Source organism: Cyclopterus lumpus, chromosome 1, assembly GCF_009769545.1.
Source record: "Cyclopterus lumpus isolate fCycLum1 chromosome 1, fCycLum1.pri, whole genome shotgun sequence".
Lineage (NCBI taxonomy): Eukaryota > Metazoa > Chordata > Actinopteri > Perciformes > Cyclopteridae > Cyclopterus > Cyclopterus lumpus.
Window position 1 is genome coordinate 10,509,808 of NC_046966.1, and position 16,529 is coordinate 10,526,336.

At 41.1% G+C, this 16,529-nt stretch overlaps 2 protein-coding genes across 3 annotated transcripts; both read right to left on the reverse strand.

Moving 5' to 3' along the window:
• Positions 1 to 146: 146 nt before the first annotated feature.
• pcyt2 (phosphate cytidylyltransferase 2, ethanolamine) lies at positions 147 to 9,064 on the reverse strand. Of its 2 annotated transcripts, none has more exons than XM_034539081.1 (12): positions 8,777 to 9,064; positions 6,354 to 6,442; positions 5,171 to 5,332; positions 4,878 to 5,029; positions 4,516 to 4,557; positions 4,234 to 4,372; positions 4,058 to 4,140; positions 3,834 to 3,911; positions 3,174 to 3,239; positions 2,395 to 2,460; positions 1,541 to 1,629; positions 147 to 1,398 (listed from the first exon to the last, which is right to left on the reverse strand). In XM_034539081.1, exons 1-12 carry the CDS (start codon positions 8,896 to 8,898, stop codon positions 1,272 to 1,274), a joined length of 1,215 nt encoding a protein of 404 aa, XP_034394972.1. In that variant the 5' UTR covers positions 8,899 to 9,064; the 3' UTR covers positions 147 to 1,271. The 2 variants fall into 2 exon arrangements, with proteins under 2 accessions (XP_034394972.1, XP_034394980.1); XM_034539089.1 differs by lacking the exon at positions 8,777 to 9,064 and adding an exon at positions 8,241 to 8,336.
• A 2,584-nt stretch (positions 9,065 to 11,648) lies between these two features.
• sirt7 (sirtuin 7) lies at positions 11,649 to 15,879 on the reverse strand. Its single transcript, XM_034533837.1, has 10 exons — positions 15,118 to 15,879; positions 14,867 to 15,004; positions 14,236 to 14,340; positions 14,096 to 14,166; positions 13,919 to 13,991; positions 13,722 to 13,820; positions 13,216 to 13,452; positions 12,918 to 12,998; positions 12,706 to 12,812; positions 11,649 to 12,380 (listed from the first exon to the last, which is right to left on the reverse strand). Exons 1-10 carry the CDS (start codon positions 15,220 to 15,222, stop codon positions 12,173 to 12,175), a joined length of 1,224 nt encoding a protein of 407 aa, XP_034389728.1. The 5' UTR covers positions 15,223 to 15,879; the 3' UTR covers positions 11,649 to 12,172.
• Positions 15,880 to 16,529: the final 650 nt, after the last annotated feature.

Below are 16,529 nucleotides of genomic sequence, written 5' to 3' on the forward strand. Positions count from 1 at the left end.
AGAGCTGCGCGAATGAGATGCGACCGGTGGGATTTAGCCGTTTCTGAGCGGCCGTGGCCTCATTTCACAAACTCAGTGAACTGTGACTATGTGCTGATCCAACAAAGATCTCATCAGGCTGCACACATGACGCTGTAAAACAGACATCAGATGACCCTTTGCCATAATACCCATTCATTTATTAAAGCAGAGGTTTACACATTGCATTATAGTGATTGAAAGGTGGTTCCATTCCCATCTACTATTTAGTAACTTTAGTAACTAAATATATTCATTCCAGAGCATCGCATCATTTATAATTCATCTCAGAGTAATTTGCCCGATACAACAAGAAAAGCAATCAATGAATATTTGCACAGGCAGTTTGACCGTGATACCGAGTCCCAGTTAATTAAGTTATTTGATACTTAGTAGTATGAGCAGAGACTTTACCAACAGTTCTAGAGACACAGTTTAGACTTTTTGATACAATTCACAGCCCTTAAATTAGTTATAGCTTGTGGAATGAGGCACAAAATTACTGTTGATTACAGCGCAAACACTCACTCGCTGACCTCACTCAACTCCCTCTCTCTTACGCTCTCTCACACTCTCCCGCGCACGCACACGCACACGCACACACAGACAAACACAAGCAGACTCGGTGCAAAATCTGGGAATTAAAATGCACATTTAAAATTAAAAGACTATTCCACAGATCACTTAACATACTAATAATTATGTTTGTCCAGAATGGAAAAAAACAAAGTTACTTTTAGAAATTCAATTAAATCTATTATTCAGTGTATTGAAATATAGACCACATTCAATGAGACTGATGACACTTCTTAAAGAATAGATGGTTTAAAAAAACTAAAAAAACAACTGACAATGTTATTAACATTTCAAGTTATGGCTTATCACAAAATTCGACACCTAAACAGGATCACATAGTGTGCGATTTCCTGGAAAAAAACACTACATGACAGAAGATATCATTAAAAGGTTCACTGTGGAAGACAAGCGGTTTAAAAGGGATAAAACGTAATATGAGTTTGGATTCTTTGTGTTGTGTCACGGCAGATCATATAGTTTAGGCTGGATCCGTCAGTATTGATAAAGGCTGAGAGAAGCTAAGCCAGCAGTGTGCAACAAATATCTAAAGCAGGGTTCTGCGTCCCCCCCCAGCCAGGTCCAATATGGCCGTCTGTTTGGGTCAGTTCAGTCCACCCTCTTAAAGCTGTGTGTACCAGGACGAGTAAATCAGACACAGAACCAGGTCTGAGGTCTCACTAGTGAGCAACACCTTCACTCTGAGCAACACCTTCACTCTGCTCCTGCTGCTCTCTCCTCTTCATCGCCTCGATCATCGCCATCTCCTTGGCCTCCTTCTTCTGATTCCTGGCTTCAAACTGCAACCTGGGAACGTGCACGGTTACATGATTAAACTTGAGATAAAAACATAAAAATGGTAAGAGTACAAATGACCTATACAGCGAGAAATTAAATGCAGATGAAGATGATAAGGAAATGCCATTTAAGTTAAGAATGGGGAGCTGACCTGTTTTCAATGATCCTCTGGACAATGTCATCAGTGGTGAGGTTGTTCCCACTATCGATGGTCTTGAATATCCCCCTCTTCTTAGCCTCCTGAGGGCAGAACACAAAGCTCACTGTTAATGAAGGGTTGTATCAGGGACCAGGTTTTCCAGTTCTTGAAGACAGCTAGCTTCCTATAAATCAGACAAACAAGAACATCTGCCAAGCAAATATAATGTGAATCATAGTCAGAAGTGTTTTATTGCCAGGTATGTTGAACATACAAGGAGTTTGACTCATAACAATAAACATAATATACATAAATATAGACATATAATAAAAACAATAAACATTGTGCAATAATAGATACATATTGTAAATATCAAACAGATAACAGTACTTTAGAACAAGTATATATTTTAAAATAAAAGTGGCAGGTGTATTTTAATAGGGGACGAAAATATGAGCAAAGGTGTTTGAAGTGATGTGAGAGTCAGAGTCAGTCAGTGTGGTTCCCAGTCTTTATAGACCTGGGGATGTGAGAGTCAGAGTCAGTGTGGGTCCCGGTCTTTGTTGATGGACCCGACTGCAGCTGGAAATAAACTGTTCTTGTGGCGTGAGGTCTTGGTCCTGATGGACCGCAGCCTCCTGCCAGCGGAAAGGGACACGAACAGTTTGTGTACAGGGTCAGAGCGGAATGTAATTTAACCTCAAACTACTTTGTGCTATTTGTCTTATTCGTCTGTATACTCCTCCGCTTATTGCTCAGAGTGAATAAGACTGTGGGCCAACGGCATATTTTGACTCAGAAGTATGAATGAAGAACAACTGCAGTGGTTTCTGCATTTTGTTTCTACAAGAGGCCCCTGTACTCACAGCGTAGGGGTCTGATGCATCTTTGTCTGGGATCACCTCCGTCTTGCCATGACACACCAGGTCAACCTGCACAGTTACACAAACACACCTGGTTAAACCACCCATCATGTGCAGAGAGGAGGCCCTGGATGGAACATGCTGCTCTCACACCAACCAGGCAGCTCATTTTTTAGTTATAGTCACACATTACTCAACTAGACTAGTCTAGACTAGAAGGGGCACTTTAGTGAGCAACGTTGTGCAAGTTATCTCTTTATCTCTTTTCTAACTGTGGATCAAATAAATTGAAGAAACACGACAGTTTGATATCTCCTTCAACTGAGTGATAGGATCCTTCCTGAAGAATATGATGAGATATCTGGTATCTGACAGATCTAAATGCGTTTTATCTTCTGGTATTTCCTACATCCACAAGGGGCCTCCCATGGTTCAATATGGGCTTTTTGCAATTTACAATGTATGTACATACAATGTATTATACAATATCTTACATATATTCTTTTAAATGCACCAACCACACAGTGATCTATAGTTCTGTCTAATACTGTCAAAGGCTTTCAGTCATCTTTGATCTCTATTTAATCTAATTCTATCTCAACTTTGAGCAGAAACTAGTTTTAAATGCAAGTTAATTTTAAAACGTAAGCGATTTAAGACCCAGTATGGTAACTTCACTCTCAGCTTTCAAACTGAAGGGACCATTCTGGTTAAATAACAAAAAAAGTAAAAATAAATAAAAAATGCATGATCAGAAGTAAAGTCATACAAAAGCTACACACCTTAAAATGATCCAGCAGGTCTTTTCCCACTGCATAGGGAGCACCGATCACCACCTCGGACACATACTAGAGAGAGACAGGCCAGAGTATAGCAAGCAGATGTTAATTTTTCGAATGATTAAACCTTTAATGAATGTCTCACACTAGTTAGTGCAGTTAGTTTAAATGTAAAAGTAAAACTGACGAGCACCTTTTGGATACAACCCAGCTCAAGGGTGAAGGTGTTTTTACAGTTCACTGCTTCAATTGTGGCAAATTGAGTACCTCTTCATCAGGTAATGAGTAAAACTGATGGCAGAGCAGAGCAATTTAGCGGTTTTAGGAATGCGTAACATGTTTGTTTTGTGTAATGTTCTCAATAGTTGGTCCAACTTTAAAAACAAACATACACGGTGCAGATGGGGCTGCAGATTATTTGTTCTAGACTGAAAGCAGGAATGGAGGGAAGAGAGCCAAGTTCAGCCTGCAGCACTGAGTATTCAGGCTGGAAATACATCCCACTGTATAGGACATTTAGATGTGTAGGACATTTAGATGTGTGTGTGTGTGTGTGTGTGTGTGTGTGTGTGTGTGTGTGTGTGTGTGTGTGTGTGTGTGTGTGTGTGTGTGTGTGTGTGTGTGTGTGCATGTGTGCGTGTGCATGTATGGGTGTGAACTCACCCGACAGGCCAGGACACTCAGCGTCCTCTCATGGATGTTCATGATTGGATAATTCTTCCCCTTGTACCGATTCACTTCCTGAAGAGAATGAAGCAATCCTTTACATTTTCACCTTTTAGATATTTAGACATCTCACTTGACTCTACAAGGACAGGACTTGACACCGCAGGGAGGGGTTAATTTGGCTTGCTGAGATGTGTGTGTGTGTGTTTCTATTATTGCACCTGATCAAAGTGCAGACCCACGATGACGTAGGGCCTCTCCGCCTGCTTATAGACCATCTCTAAGAAGTCAACATGGCCAATGTCTGTAAGGAGTTTGTGGTCAAGGCAACAACAACATGTACCACAGATAACACAATCATAACTCCATTCTGGTTATTTCTGCACAATGTGGATACGGAAGAGGTCAAATGCCCCGGCCACATAGATGATGGTGTCTCCAGGCTGAGGCTCCTTTCCTGAGGCAAACTGGATAATCTTCTGGGATGTCTGTAGGAACTGCGACACTCCTGTCCATGGACTGTGGCCTTTAGGACCCTTGATTACAACAAAAGACTTGTTTTACTAGACACATGTAGAAAAAGCTCCTTTGGAAAGATGTTCTACAGATATCCTTTATAATCAGGATTTATTTACATGACAAGGTTTGACTAAAATAAGATTGATTCCATGCCACTCACTTTTCCAAAATTGTCTGTATGCTGCTGGTAATCTGGATTATCCTGCAGAAATTATGAGGAAAAGATGAGATGAACACCCCAAAAAGTACCATAGTTGATATGCACGCCCTTTATAAATGTAACCACACATCAGGAATTGCACTAGAAGTACACAAATAGGCCGCCATAGACCGCCTGTATTAAAAACTAAAATATAAAAATGTAAACAGAATTACTGAGGGTAATATAGTTAAAGAAAGATATGGCCTGGTGGCATACGATACATCAGTCTTGGGTTGCTGTGGTGCCATCAGTGGGTAAAATCCCAACCTGAGCAGTAACTAAAAACCTATGGCGTTAAGTACAAACGCAGCATAACTCACCATGTTGCTGTGATGGGTTTTGGTCATGAGAAGCATTCGTCCCACCAGGTCAGTGGTGGAGACGCCCTGTGTGCGTTTACATTCTCGGTAGCGGCCTTCACGCTTCACCTCCTCATACGTGTCCTTACCATCCACCGTCAGCGTGATGTCATCTGGTGAAACAGAAACGAGGACATCAGTCTATCACATCACGTGCATCACTGAGTCAGACTTGTGCACAGAAATGATACATGACCCTCTTGTGTGTTCAGGACAGGAAACGGTATTCGAGGAGCAGCCCTCAACTGGCTCACCTCCGTGCACACAGAAGTCACAGTTGTACTTGTCCAGAGTCTCCAGTGTGGTGACGTATGGGGCTCCTTCGATCATCTCATCCACCCACTTGATGGCCCGTACCATCTTGTAGCGTTCTTCCTGAGTGAAGACCGGAGGACCCTTGTGCTTGGAAATCTCAGCTTTGAGAGAGGATGAGAAGTAATCTATTATTAATTATTGGCACATCAAGAATTTAATTCCTGCTTTGCTACGATGCTGAAGCTCTTCTCTCTGCATATGTTTTTTTTTTTATCACTTCTTTTACTTGGCTCAAACTACAAAAACATTTAAGAAATTTTCTTTAAACAACTATATCAGTGGGATGATAACCGGGTTGTAATAATTCACATGAACTACCTTCTAGTACCCATAACACCAATGTGACCCAAACAGTAACGTAGGGGACTACTGACACAATTATGGCCTGGACTGCACTATGCACAGAATATAATACACTGTTACAGAAGACCAAGGATGTTTGCACTGGTCAAAATGAATACAAGAGGATGGACACGCTGAGTGCAGATGGTGACAAACAAATCTCCAGGTTCATTGTAAAATGTATGAAGAGACACTTTGCATTCGTACTTTTGTACCGAGAAATGAAATACAGTCCTTGTTCCCTGACATCATTGCCAACATTGGAACAAGTGGAAATAAGGTAAATATTATGTTATTTATAATTAAGGTGTTGGTTATCACTGTCAACAGGTCTCCGTTTACTTTATATCACTTCCTCCTCAAGACTCATAGACAGTGCCAATAACATTTTAATTAATCTTTTCGTTGACCTTTGTTTTTTAATTCTGAATGATCTTTTTTTCTTTTACCTGATCTAGTTATTCTTGTTTGCTTTGTCTTGTAAATCTTGCTTTACAGTTATACTTATACATGTTTGTAGCTGTATAATAGAGTCTTTATTGCAATGTCTACATTATAAAGATGATCTTATAAATGTAAACACCTCAGTGCTGTTCCGCCTCCTAAAAGTAACCACAAGTCTCACGCTGCCTGAGAAACTTGCAACAATGGAAAATAATAGTTGTGTTGATTTTGATTAGAAACGAGACAATAACTGGACTTGATTGTCGAGCAGCAGACAGTTGATGACAAAAAGCTTTTACAGAAATATCCATATCAAAATGTGCGCGTCACTCTTACCATCTGTATGCACTCCGACTACGAGGTAATCTCCCATGGCTTTGGCCTGTCGCAGCTGGTTGGAGTGACCGTAGTGAACCATGTCATAACTGTGGAGACAGAAAGAAGAGAGGACGTCATTAGCATGGAAATCAAAATAAACTGGAAGTGCTCAAACAAAACGTTACAGAGGACAAAACAGATACAAACAAACAGATAAACACACACACAACAATAAGGGGCGTGGCCTGGACAGTTAGCATCCAACAGTTATAGCCTTTTTCACAGCTTCACTGTCTTTTAAATCTCTTTCAAAGCCATCGTTGGAGGGTAGTTTTAACTGGCCAACTCCTCTTGGTTTGTTGTTCAACATTGTCTGATCTATTTTTATAGTGCCCTTGCAAAAATAGAGCGCAGAGTGTAGCATTCGCTTTGAAAACATGCTCTCTAAATCAATACAGACCTTTGAACATGGTGAGTGAAAATAATAAAGGTTACATGGAGAAAGTTAATGATCATTGACACAATGTGCTAATATTTATTTGTTTTCTGCCATTAAGTAACTTCTAGAGCTAATGTTTTGTACTGGCTCTGCTTTTTTTTTTAATTTTAAAAGGAAGATTTTGGGAGTTCTCCTTCTCAGTTCCAGCAACGTTTGTCCATATTTTTGATGACAATGTGCTTTTGGTTTAGCACCCTGCAGCTCCACATTCCTACAATTTCAAAACACTCCCAGCTCGGGGCTGTCCAGTACAACCACAGCCTCAACAGCTGGTGGTTACGAGCCCAGGGAATATAAAAAGACTGTTTAAAATAATGTATTAGAAAGGACGGGTTCATATTACACATTTACATGTGTGCTAATTTAAAATATTTCAAATAACCGTTGACAATTATGACTTTGGTATCTGTAGGTCATTCCCAACAGATTCTATTCCTCTATAATGACATTACCACAAGCTGCTAGTCTGAATTGCCTGAACAATAATCCCCAACCTCCCTCACCTCACCTGACCAGGATTAGTGAGACAGTATGCTCCCATAATATCTCTTCTTCAGAGTGATATAAGCAGAAAAGTGTTTGATCTACGATCTAGTTCCTCGCTTAACATCTGCTTTTTCTCAATAAATATTTTGCAGCTGCACTAACTATGAGTTACCACGCTTCCCCTGAACCCAATAACTGGTACAGATGGCTGGGTATTTATTTTTTGATTTTTGACACTGAACACACTGAACATCTGGTGTTAAGTATATACTTTCTCTCAAAACGCCCCCTTCAAACCCCCCAAGAACAGGGAACCCCTGCTCACTTCCCCAGAAAGATACCTTTGCATCCCGCTGTACGACATGTTCCCTATGCGAGTTATTTATAACCACACATGAGATGGGCCATATCAAACTAGCTTTCAGCAACACAGCGACTTCCTTGTGCAGCGTTTGAGTCCAGGAAGGAATTTATGCATTGCAAATTTGGATTCCAATTGTCTTCTCATCAGCAGCTAAATGGTATTTGGCAGCAGGATTTAAAATAACAACAAAGAATGATGGTTGTCTGACTCATGAGTTGACTGAGTGTCACAACCAGCTCTCAGATGTGTGTGTCGCGTAACAGACAGACAGTAAATGAATGCCCTTGAGTAACCTCCAGATTATTTACCAGTACCCATTTTAAGTATTCACCCAACCCATCAGGCATGAAACCATTAACACTGCAGATACTTTACATTAGACAACCTCCAAGGTATTAACAGCAGACAGAGAACAGAGTAAGAATACATAATCAGCAGACATTATTCGGAAGTAAGATACTATAACAATTCCTCTGGATCAGCTGTAGGAATTGTGGGTGTGTTTACAACATGCATCTTCAAGATTTTAGGCTCATTTATTTGGGTCATGACTAACCTTTACAGCCACAGATACGTCTGGGAGAGATTCATACACACAGTAACACATTTCAAAAGATCATTCAGTCTTACTTTGAGGACTGTAAGGACCTTGTCCCCAACCTACCCCATGCCAACGTGCCTCGCAAACACAAGTGACGTCAGCAGCAGGTGTGTTTTAATAACGAGTTATTGAAGAATGTCCAACTGTACCGAACTTACTACAGGAGCGTTAACACACAAGTAACACTGGTTTTACGTAATAACGTCACGTTGTTTGTTTTAGGTTGGACTAGCGTATATTGGAAAACGAGGAGAGTTATTTAAATGATAAACAACAACAATGATGTCATGTTGGGAGATCGTATCAGTAATTACACAGTTAGGATGCAACAGTTGAACTGTCACCTGCTAACGTACGCAGCTAGCTAGCATTAGCATACCGCGGCCACCATTGGCCCCTGTGTGTTGGATGAGTACCGCGGAGAGGACAACAAAACGGGGGAGGGTTCACTAACCCAGGACAGTAAGTCGAGGGCTTGCACAGACACTCACCAGCCGTCGCACCACAGCCGGACGACCCGCTTCCTTTTCTCCGGGCTGCACCCCGAGGAGCCTCTCGGCTGACCCGCGTCGTCCCGCTGCTCGCTTGCTGCGTGGTGACCGTTTTTGATCATTTCGAGAGGTTCAGATTACTCAGTGGAGCTATTTGTATAAGACGTAGAGTACGTTTCAAAGTATTTGACTCCGGACACTCTCAGGGTCCTCTCAATGGACGTCTTTTCGCCGCCTCAGGGTTTAGAAGCAGACGGTGACAACGCCTCCAAAACTAACTACGTCACATTCACGTTCAGATTGCATAATCACTCCACGTCACGTGATCAGATACAACAAACTCAAGAGTGGAATTCATTATGTGGATTGCAACTAAGTGCATTTATTTTACTCAGACACCGTACTAATGTACATGTTCCTGGTACTTTACAACGTTACTCCACATCCATTATTTAACATCTCTGATCAATACAGCGACAACGTTCAGGGCCATTGGGAAGTTCACGAAGACTCCCGATCCAAACACGTGGTAATTGAATTTTTATTTGTAATTGTTTTATGTTTGTAGTAGGCCTTTGCAGCTGAAGGCACACACATGTATCGGGACTGTCAGACTGGGCCATTCCAATACTTGCCATATGGACCCTCCCATTTTTGACTGATCCTCATTTGTTGAAACCTGCCTCCTTCTTTGTGCCTCCTGCCTTAAGGGCCTGGCCTCATTGGTCCGGCCTCTTTCGCGAGGCTTCCTGCCTCGTGGGCCGGCCTCCTGCCCCCTGCCTCCTGCCTCGTGGGCCGGCCTCCTGCCTCTGCCCGTTTTTTTTGGGAGTTCTTCCTGATCCGACGTGAGGTCCTGGAACAGGGATGTTGTATGTGTACAGATTGTAAAGCCCTCTGAGAAAAATTTGGAATTTGTGATTTTGGGCTTTACAAAATAAACTGAATTGAATTGAATGATTGGTTCAATAATTTTCATTGTGAACTCGTAGTCTGAAAGAAGTCATCGTAGTGTGAAAAAAGTCATGGTATGTATGCCGAAATAAGTGATAGTATAGTTTGTTAAAAATGTTTTATTAAAAAGTAATAATATAGAATATCAAGAAAGTTAGAAAATAGTATGTAAAAACAAGTGTGTGACTGTCACCAATATCACGGATGTTCTGGGCTTTCTTCACCAGGATGGAGAGGTGAACTTTAAACTGTTAACTTGCTCCACCTCATTCCATTGATGTGAGACGTCTTTGACAAAAAAAGAGATAATATCAATATCAATATCGGCTCCTTTTACTGACGTTATAGTACTCTGAGCTGCACTCTGCAAAAGTGTTGATTTCCTCTCGACATGAAGTCTTTTGAAGTTTTTTGTAATCCAGCCGATAACGACAGTTATCTGCAAACAAACGTAAAAACCATGTGTCTTCCATTTCAGAGATATCGTTTTACAAATCACCCAGTCTATATTATTCATTTTAATTAAATAAAATCAATGTCTGGCGAACCCAGTACACTACCACAACTAAAAGAACTCTAAATCAAACAGCTGATAAGGTAAGAGGTAGAGCACTGTCAAGTCAAATCTGTGTACTACAATAGTCTGACTGATATTATGTCACGAGTTAAGGCAAAGGCCAGTATAACAAACTTGCATAAGACCCAGACACAAATTAAGAAAACTTTGTCTCACAAGTATAGCAATGACATCAATAAGTCTTCCCATCCAGTTTAACCACTGGTTTGCATGTAAGGAATGTTGAACACAAGCTCATGGTTGCTATACTGGCCTTTAAGAACTTCTGAAACTACATGGTACATGATGAGATTATTAATAACACTGGATCTCCCTGAGATGGATTAATAAACATGTTGGATGTTTCCAATCATAGTAACAGTAACTTAACATTGACACAAGCCAAAAGTAATGATTGAGTAAAAAAAACAAGATCATCAGCTTTCCTTCTCATACTTTTGTAGATAAATATATGACAGAAGAAGTCTCTGCATCGTCACCATAAAAGTTAAAATAAAAATGTAAACAAATTCAACAATTTCAGTAAAGCAAGGTTCAATAGCAGCAGTATTAGCCTGCAAACCTGAGAATGCACAACAGCAGATATGAAGGGTGACGAGTTCTGGAAATAATTTAAGTAAATCAAAATCCCTTTCAAATAAACAATAAAAACAAGCCAAAACAATGTCATTCAACAATGAGTTGTAAATGTCTGAAAAAGACTATACACACACACACACACACACATATATATATATATATATATATATATATATATACACATATACATACACACACACACTACCGTTCAAAAGTTTGGGGTCACTTAGAAATGTCCTTATTTTTCAAAGAAAAGCACTGTTTTCTTCAACGAAGATAACATTAAATTAATCAGAAATACACTCTATACATTATTAATGTGGTAAATGACTATTCTAGGTGGAAACGTCTGTTTTTTAATGAAATACCTACATAGGTGTATAGAGGCCCATTTCCAGCAACTATCACTCCAGTGTTCTAATGGTACATGGTGTTCTAGAAGACTAATGGATGATTAGAACACCCTTGAAAACACTTGTGCAATTATATTAGCACAGCTGAAAACAGTTATACTAGTGAGAGAAGCTATACAACTGCTGCAAATGGAGCATTCTTTGATGAAAGCAAAGTTTGAAGAACAAAATTAATATTTCAAATATAATTATTGCTAACCTTGTCAATGTCTTGACTATATTTTCTATTCATTTTGCAACTCATTTGATAAATAAAAGTCTGAGTTTTCATGGAAAACACGAAAATGTCTGGGTGACCCCAAACTTCTGAACGGTATATATATATATATATATATATATATATATATATATATATATATATATATATATATATATATACACACATACACTGGACACTTGGACTTATTACAACTTAAGGCTGTTGAAAATACGAGTTTGTAAACATACTGACCATACAGGGGGTCAGCAGAACAAATAATAATGCTGCAGAAGTGGTTTCAAAACCGTATTGCAACATTTTGGAGGAAACCATTTTGCCACTTTTTGAGCCCACAGGGTGTGAGAATATTTGTATGGTTTGGCACTCTGGCTCTGTGCTGGGATAATACCGAGCGCTACCAACACAGCATCACCAAAGCCACGTTAGCTCTAGCTGTTACGAAACACTATGGTGTGTAAAATATGTTCATGGTGCAAAGTGCCATTTCCAAATGACAAATTATCAAACTTATGTTTCACTTTCCACACTCACATGCATTGCATGTGACTAAATTATACCAATGCACATAACAGCACTCAAAAGTCCATGCTGTCCTCATTATGGGACTGAACTTTTACTTGACCACATTGAATGAGTAGTCTGTAAAGTTCCCTCGACTATGCAGCTTTCTTCTTCTTCTTCCTTCCTTTGCCATAGCCTCGTCCAAACCAGCCGCCCTGCACAGCTGTGGCTTCTTCTGCCTGCTCTCCAGATCCAGGTAAGCAGACCTCCTGCCCATCATGGGGAGCTATGACCTCACGAGTGTGGCTGTTGGCCTCTTCTAACAGCAGAGATGTAGCTAGACTGAAGATGGGGTCCTCTGCCCTGATGAGACCGAATGAAGGAAACTGTTGGAACTAATCTGTCTATTTTCTGTGAGAGTGTATAATAGGGATATTCCCAACTCCAAGTATTGTGTGAAGCATGAATGGTACATTTAAAATTAGTTCCTGACCCTTTTTCCTTTTACTAGTATCTCTGAAAGAAGCCTTGCATGTTTGTATCCTTTGCTAAGAGAACAGCCTATTTGAATGCTTTTGGTATAAATGTATAATTAATCAATAACACACTAAATCTGTAATAATAATAATAATAATACAGTAATTGTGTGTATACTGGGTGCAGTTACTTCATTACAAAAGGTCCTTACCGGTCATACACAGGAATCTGAACGCTCAGCTCCTTCATAAGGAGGCTCATGACATCATCACACTTGCCATGAATTTTTAGCACAGCCAGATCATCTTTCGGCGTCCACTGGAACAAAAGTGCAGCCACATAATCAGCAACTGAGCCGCCAGCTCTTAATTAGCATGTTATTCAAATTCACTTGCATCTTATTCACCTAAAAACTAAGTGTACCTGGAGGTTGACAATGTAGAGTTTGGGCCTTTTGCTTGCTGGTCTATTCATGCACCATAGACAGGCGTATTTCTTCAACACCTGGACGAGAAGAGAAACAGCACAAGAGAGTGAAGATGCCTCGAGCTAATAAGCCATCAAATACAAATTATATAAAATAAAGATTTACACTTCAATGAATTTATCTAAATGACATTCTTATTAACCTGATGAAAACAAGAGGGAAATGCCCAGCAACAAACATTTTTCAGATTAACAAATGCAAATGCATACAGACACACTGGTTAATAAAACCTACTTTAAGACTAGAGCCTAAGCAGAGGATAACATCTGCCATTTCTGCTGCTTCTGCAGCTCCCTTCCAGTTGAGAGGTTGCTCCAGGGTTCCACGTTCACCGAAGTGCACAATGGTGTCCTTGAGTTCACCACTACAGTGGCTGCACCTGCGGCCCGTCCCGTGGCGATGCAGCGACGTCCGCTCCGTCACGTCAAATAAACGGACATACTCACTGACCGGGGAGCAGGATGTACACACCTAGAGACGGGATGGGGAAAAAAACAGCATGTCAGGGTAACTTACTGTATTTGGAGAACAGTTTTCCAGGACGGTGTACAATCCAGAATCTCAGTAATATAGTTTAATTGACAATTTCCATGTAACTGCATTTTGTTTATATGTGTAGAGATATCCTGATGATATTTGGACTTTCTAGGAGGTTGGGTGCAAAACAAGCTGAGAACAGCAGCTGTGTGCGAGACTGTGACTGTATAAAATAAAAAAGGCAGTGTATGTGCGCGTCTTACCTCAATAAACATGTTTCCATGAAGCTCAGACAGGGCATGTCTTGGTAGACCGCTACGCAAGTGAAGTCCATCACAGTTTTGAGAAACAACATGCTTTACCTTTAAAAAGACACACAAAAAGTATACTAATATTCTAGCAGTGTGAATAACCAAAAGAACACCTACCAGAACAAGTCATTTATCTAGGGCTCACATACCAGCTTTTCCTTATGAAGCATTCTAATGCAAATGTGGGTGAGGGTCGGCTCAGCTTTACTCAGATCAGACAAACTGTTTGTAAAGAGAAACAAATTAAAATAATAGCACTTGGAGTTTGGTCCACTTCAACAGAAACCGCAGCCTAAATCCAACAGTGCTGAGACTACACATCTCACCTGATGGTCCGGCCCTTCTGCAGCTGTGTCCACACCCCATTGGGGCCCCTGTAGTCTGGGATAGAAGCTGCCTGAAAGGAAACACAGCATCAGTCCTGTGAAGGTTTTTAAAGGAAACTGGAGCTGCGAGTTAGGCGTACCGTACTGATACCGGCTCCGGTGTATACCACCAGGTGTTTTGCTTGCTCGATTGCCACAGCCAGCTGCTTGACTTTGCGCTTCAGCTCATCCGCATCATCATACAGCTGCAGATAATACAAGGAAAGCAGATGTTTTCAGGTTCAAACCAAACGCATGATAGTTGTTCTTATCCTGACTTGTGCCCTTCTTTAAGTCACTGCCTTTGCTCACACATATATATACAAAACATATGATTAAATCACTGTCCCACACCCGTATACACCCCGTACCTAAAATGTAAAGGGCCTTGAAATATGGGTCCTGCATTATCACTTAACCTTGAGGCCTTGTTTTATGGAGGGGCAGTTTCATAATTAGGTTTGACTTCCAGTTTAATTTGAGTGTTAACATATATTTCTACAAACTAAGTACCGTTACATGACAGGGTTTGGGCAGGTCTCTGGGGGCCACACTGGTTTCTTTAGCAAACAAGTTCAGGAGAATCCACTGAAATAACCCTCCGCCTTTTATCATTTGATCAAGAAGCAGCGTCTTGTTTTCTTTCCCCATCTGGTTATGAACTATTACAGGTGACATCCCACCGAGCCAGTTCGCTACACACCGAACAGCCATCGGGCGTGAATGTCTCACCTCCTCCTGCTTCCTCTTGAGCACATTTCTGCGGACTTGTCTCTTGCAGAGCTCCTCCACCGTTTCTCTGTGCAGCAGCAACACAGCGGCCTCCTCCTCCGACCGTTCAGCCTCCGGCTTCTTCAGGACCCGTCCAACCTTCAGTTAACAGGACAGACACCTGGTCAGAAACCCCGAGTTCACTGTATGCACACAGTAAAGAGCTGCGACGTTACTTCAACCAGCTAGCTGGAGAAACAGCCTCGTCTTACCAGTCTAAAGAGCTTCCTCTCGCCTTCTCGTTCAAGTATTTTGGCCTTTTCCAACGCTTTCCTCTCCGTCCGCGAAGGAACACCGATGTCCGGCTCCTCTTCCATCCTGTTTGAAGTCAGCTGAGAGATAGCTATCTATTCAAAACACTGCACATTGCGCCAGAGACTAACAACAGCCGGGGCGGATGGTGTCTGTGTAAAGGTGAGAACATACGGGCGGCAGCGCCCCCTGCTGGTCGGAGTCTGTAACGGGTTTAAGTCTTGGCCTTTACAAACTTCAGAGCAACTTCAAAGTGTTAAGAAACATTTCTTAACAAGTTAACTACTGTAAACTGGAGTTATCGTATCACCGGAGTACTACGAGCTTGAAGTACCACCTTAAGGCGTTACACAGTATTGATGCCAGCCAACTAGCTAACCAAACAACGAGTGGGGCTAAACTTCGTCAGACTACTTGGATGCGGCGTGCGGGAGAACTGTCGACACGGAAGAAAAAATAACAACTGCCTTTGCCAAGTGGATAGTAACGGACTGCAGGCCGATTGCTGTCGTGAAAGATGTCGGTCTGAGAAGCGTCCTGAGAATCGCCACGAAACTGACTACAAAGATGGCGGCGTTACGTACGCCAACTGTTGCTCTCACTGGAGACTACTGGACATCGCTGGGTAACCCGCAGTTATCTCGGCGTTACAGTTCCCTATATTAATGAACTGTGGGAGCTGCATTCACATGCGTTGACTGTCATGAGAACAGAAGACAGACATTTTGCAGAAACGTGCGCGGAACATTGTATTCAAGTTGTACAGCAGTGGAACATTTCTAATAAAGTAAGCACACTTAGCACAGATAGTGCAATAAATATGATTGCTGCTGCAGGACATCTGCCGTTCGAACACGTGCCCTGTGTCTCCAGCGCTCTGTCACAGTGTCTCTGCAGTGAGGTTCTCACGATACCAAATTCTAACTTCGATACGATACCTGCCATAAATATCACGATACCACAAATACGATACGATACTGGTATATTTATCTATAATAGTAATAAATAAAACATATGTATGGTTCCATTTTTACCAGCTTGTTCCTTCCTAGCTTTTTCAACACTTAACAAATGGCATTAATATTAGTAGCCTATTAGCCTACAGGAAGATATTAATGAAAACTACATGGTGTCATCACAGCATTGATTATACACGGCTATGTAGCCTTTTGTCCATATCTGACCAGATGACTATAGTTCCTTCCATAAGTATGAGCAATTGTAGAGTTCATATTTTATCTTAATTCGGGGAATAATTATGTTTCCTTAACTAAAATAAAAAAGATTTAGCTGAAGATCCACCATCATGTAGCCATTTTGCATCAATTGTTTCATTTAGTACACGTGTGTGCATTGTGACCTCATGATCATA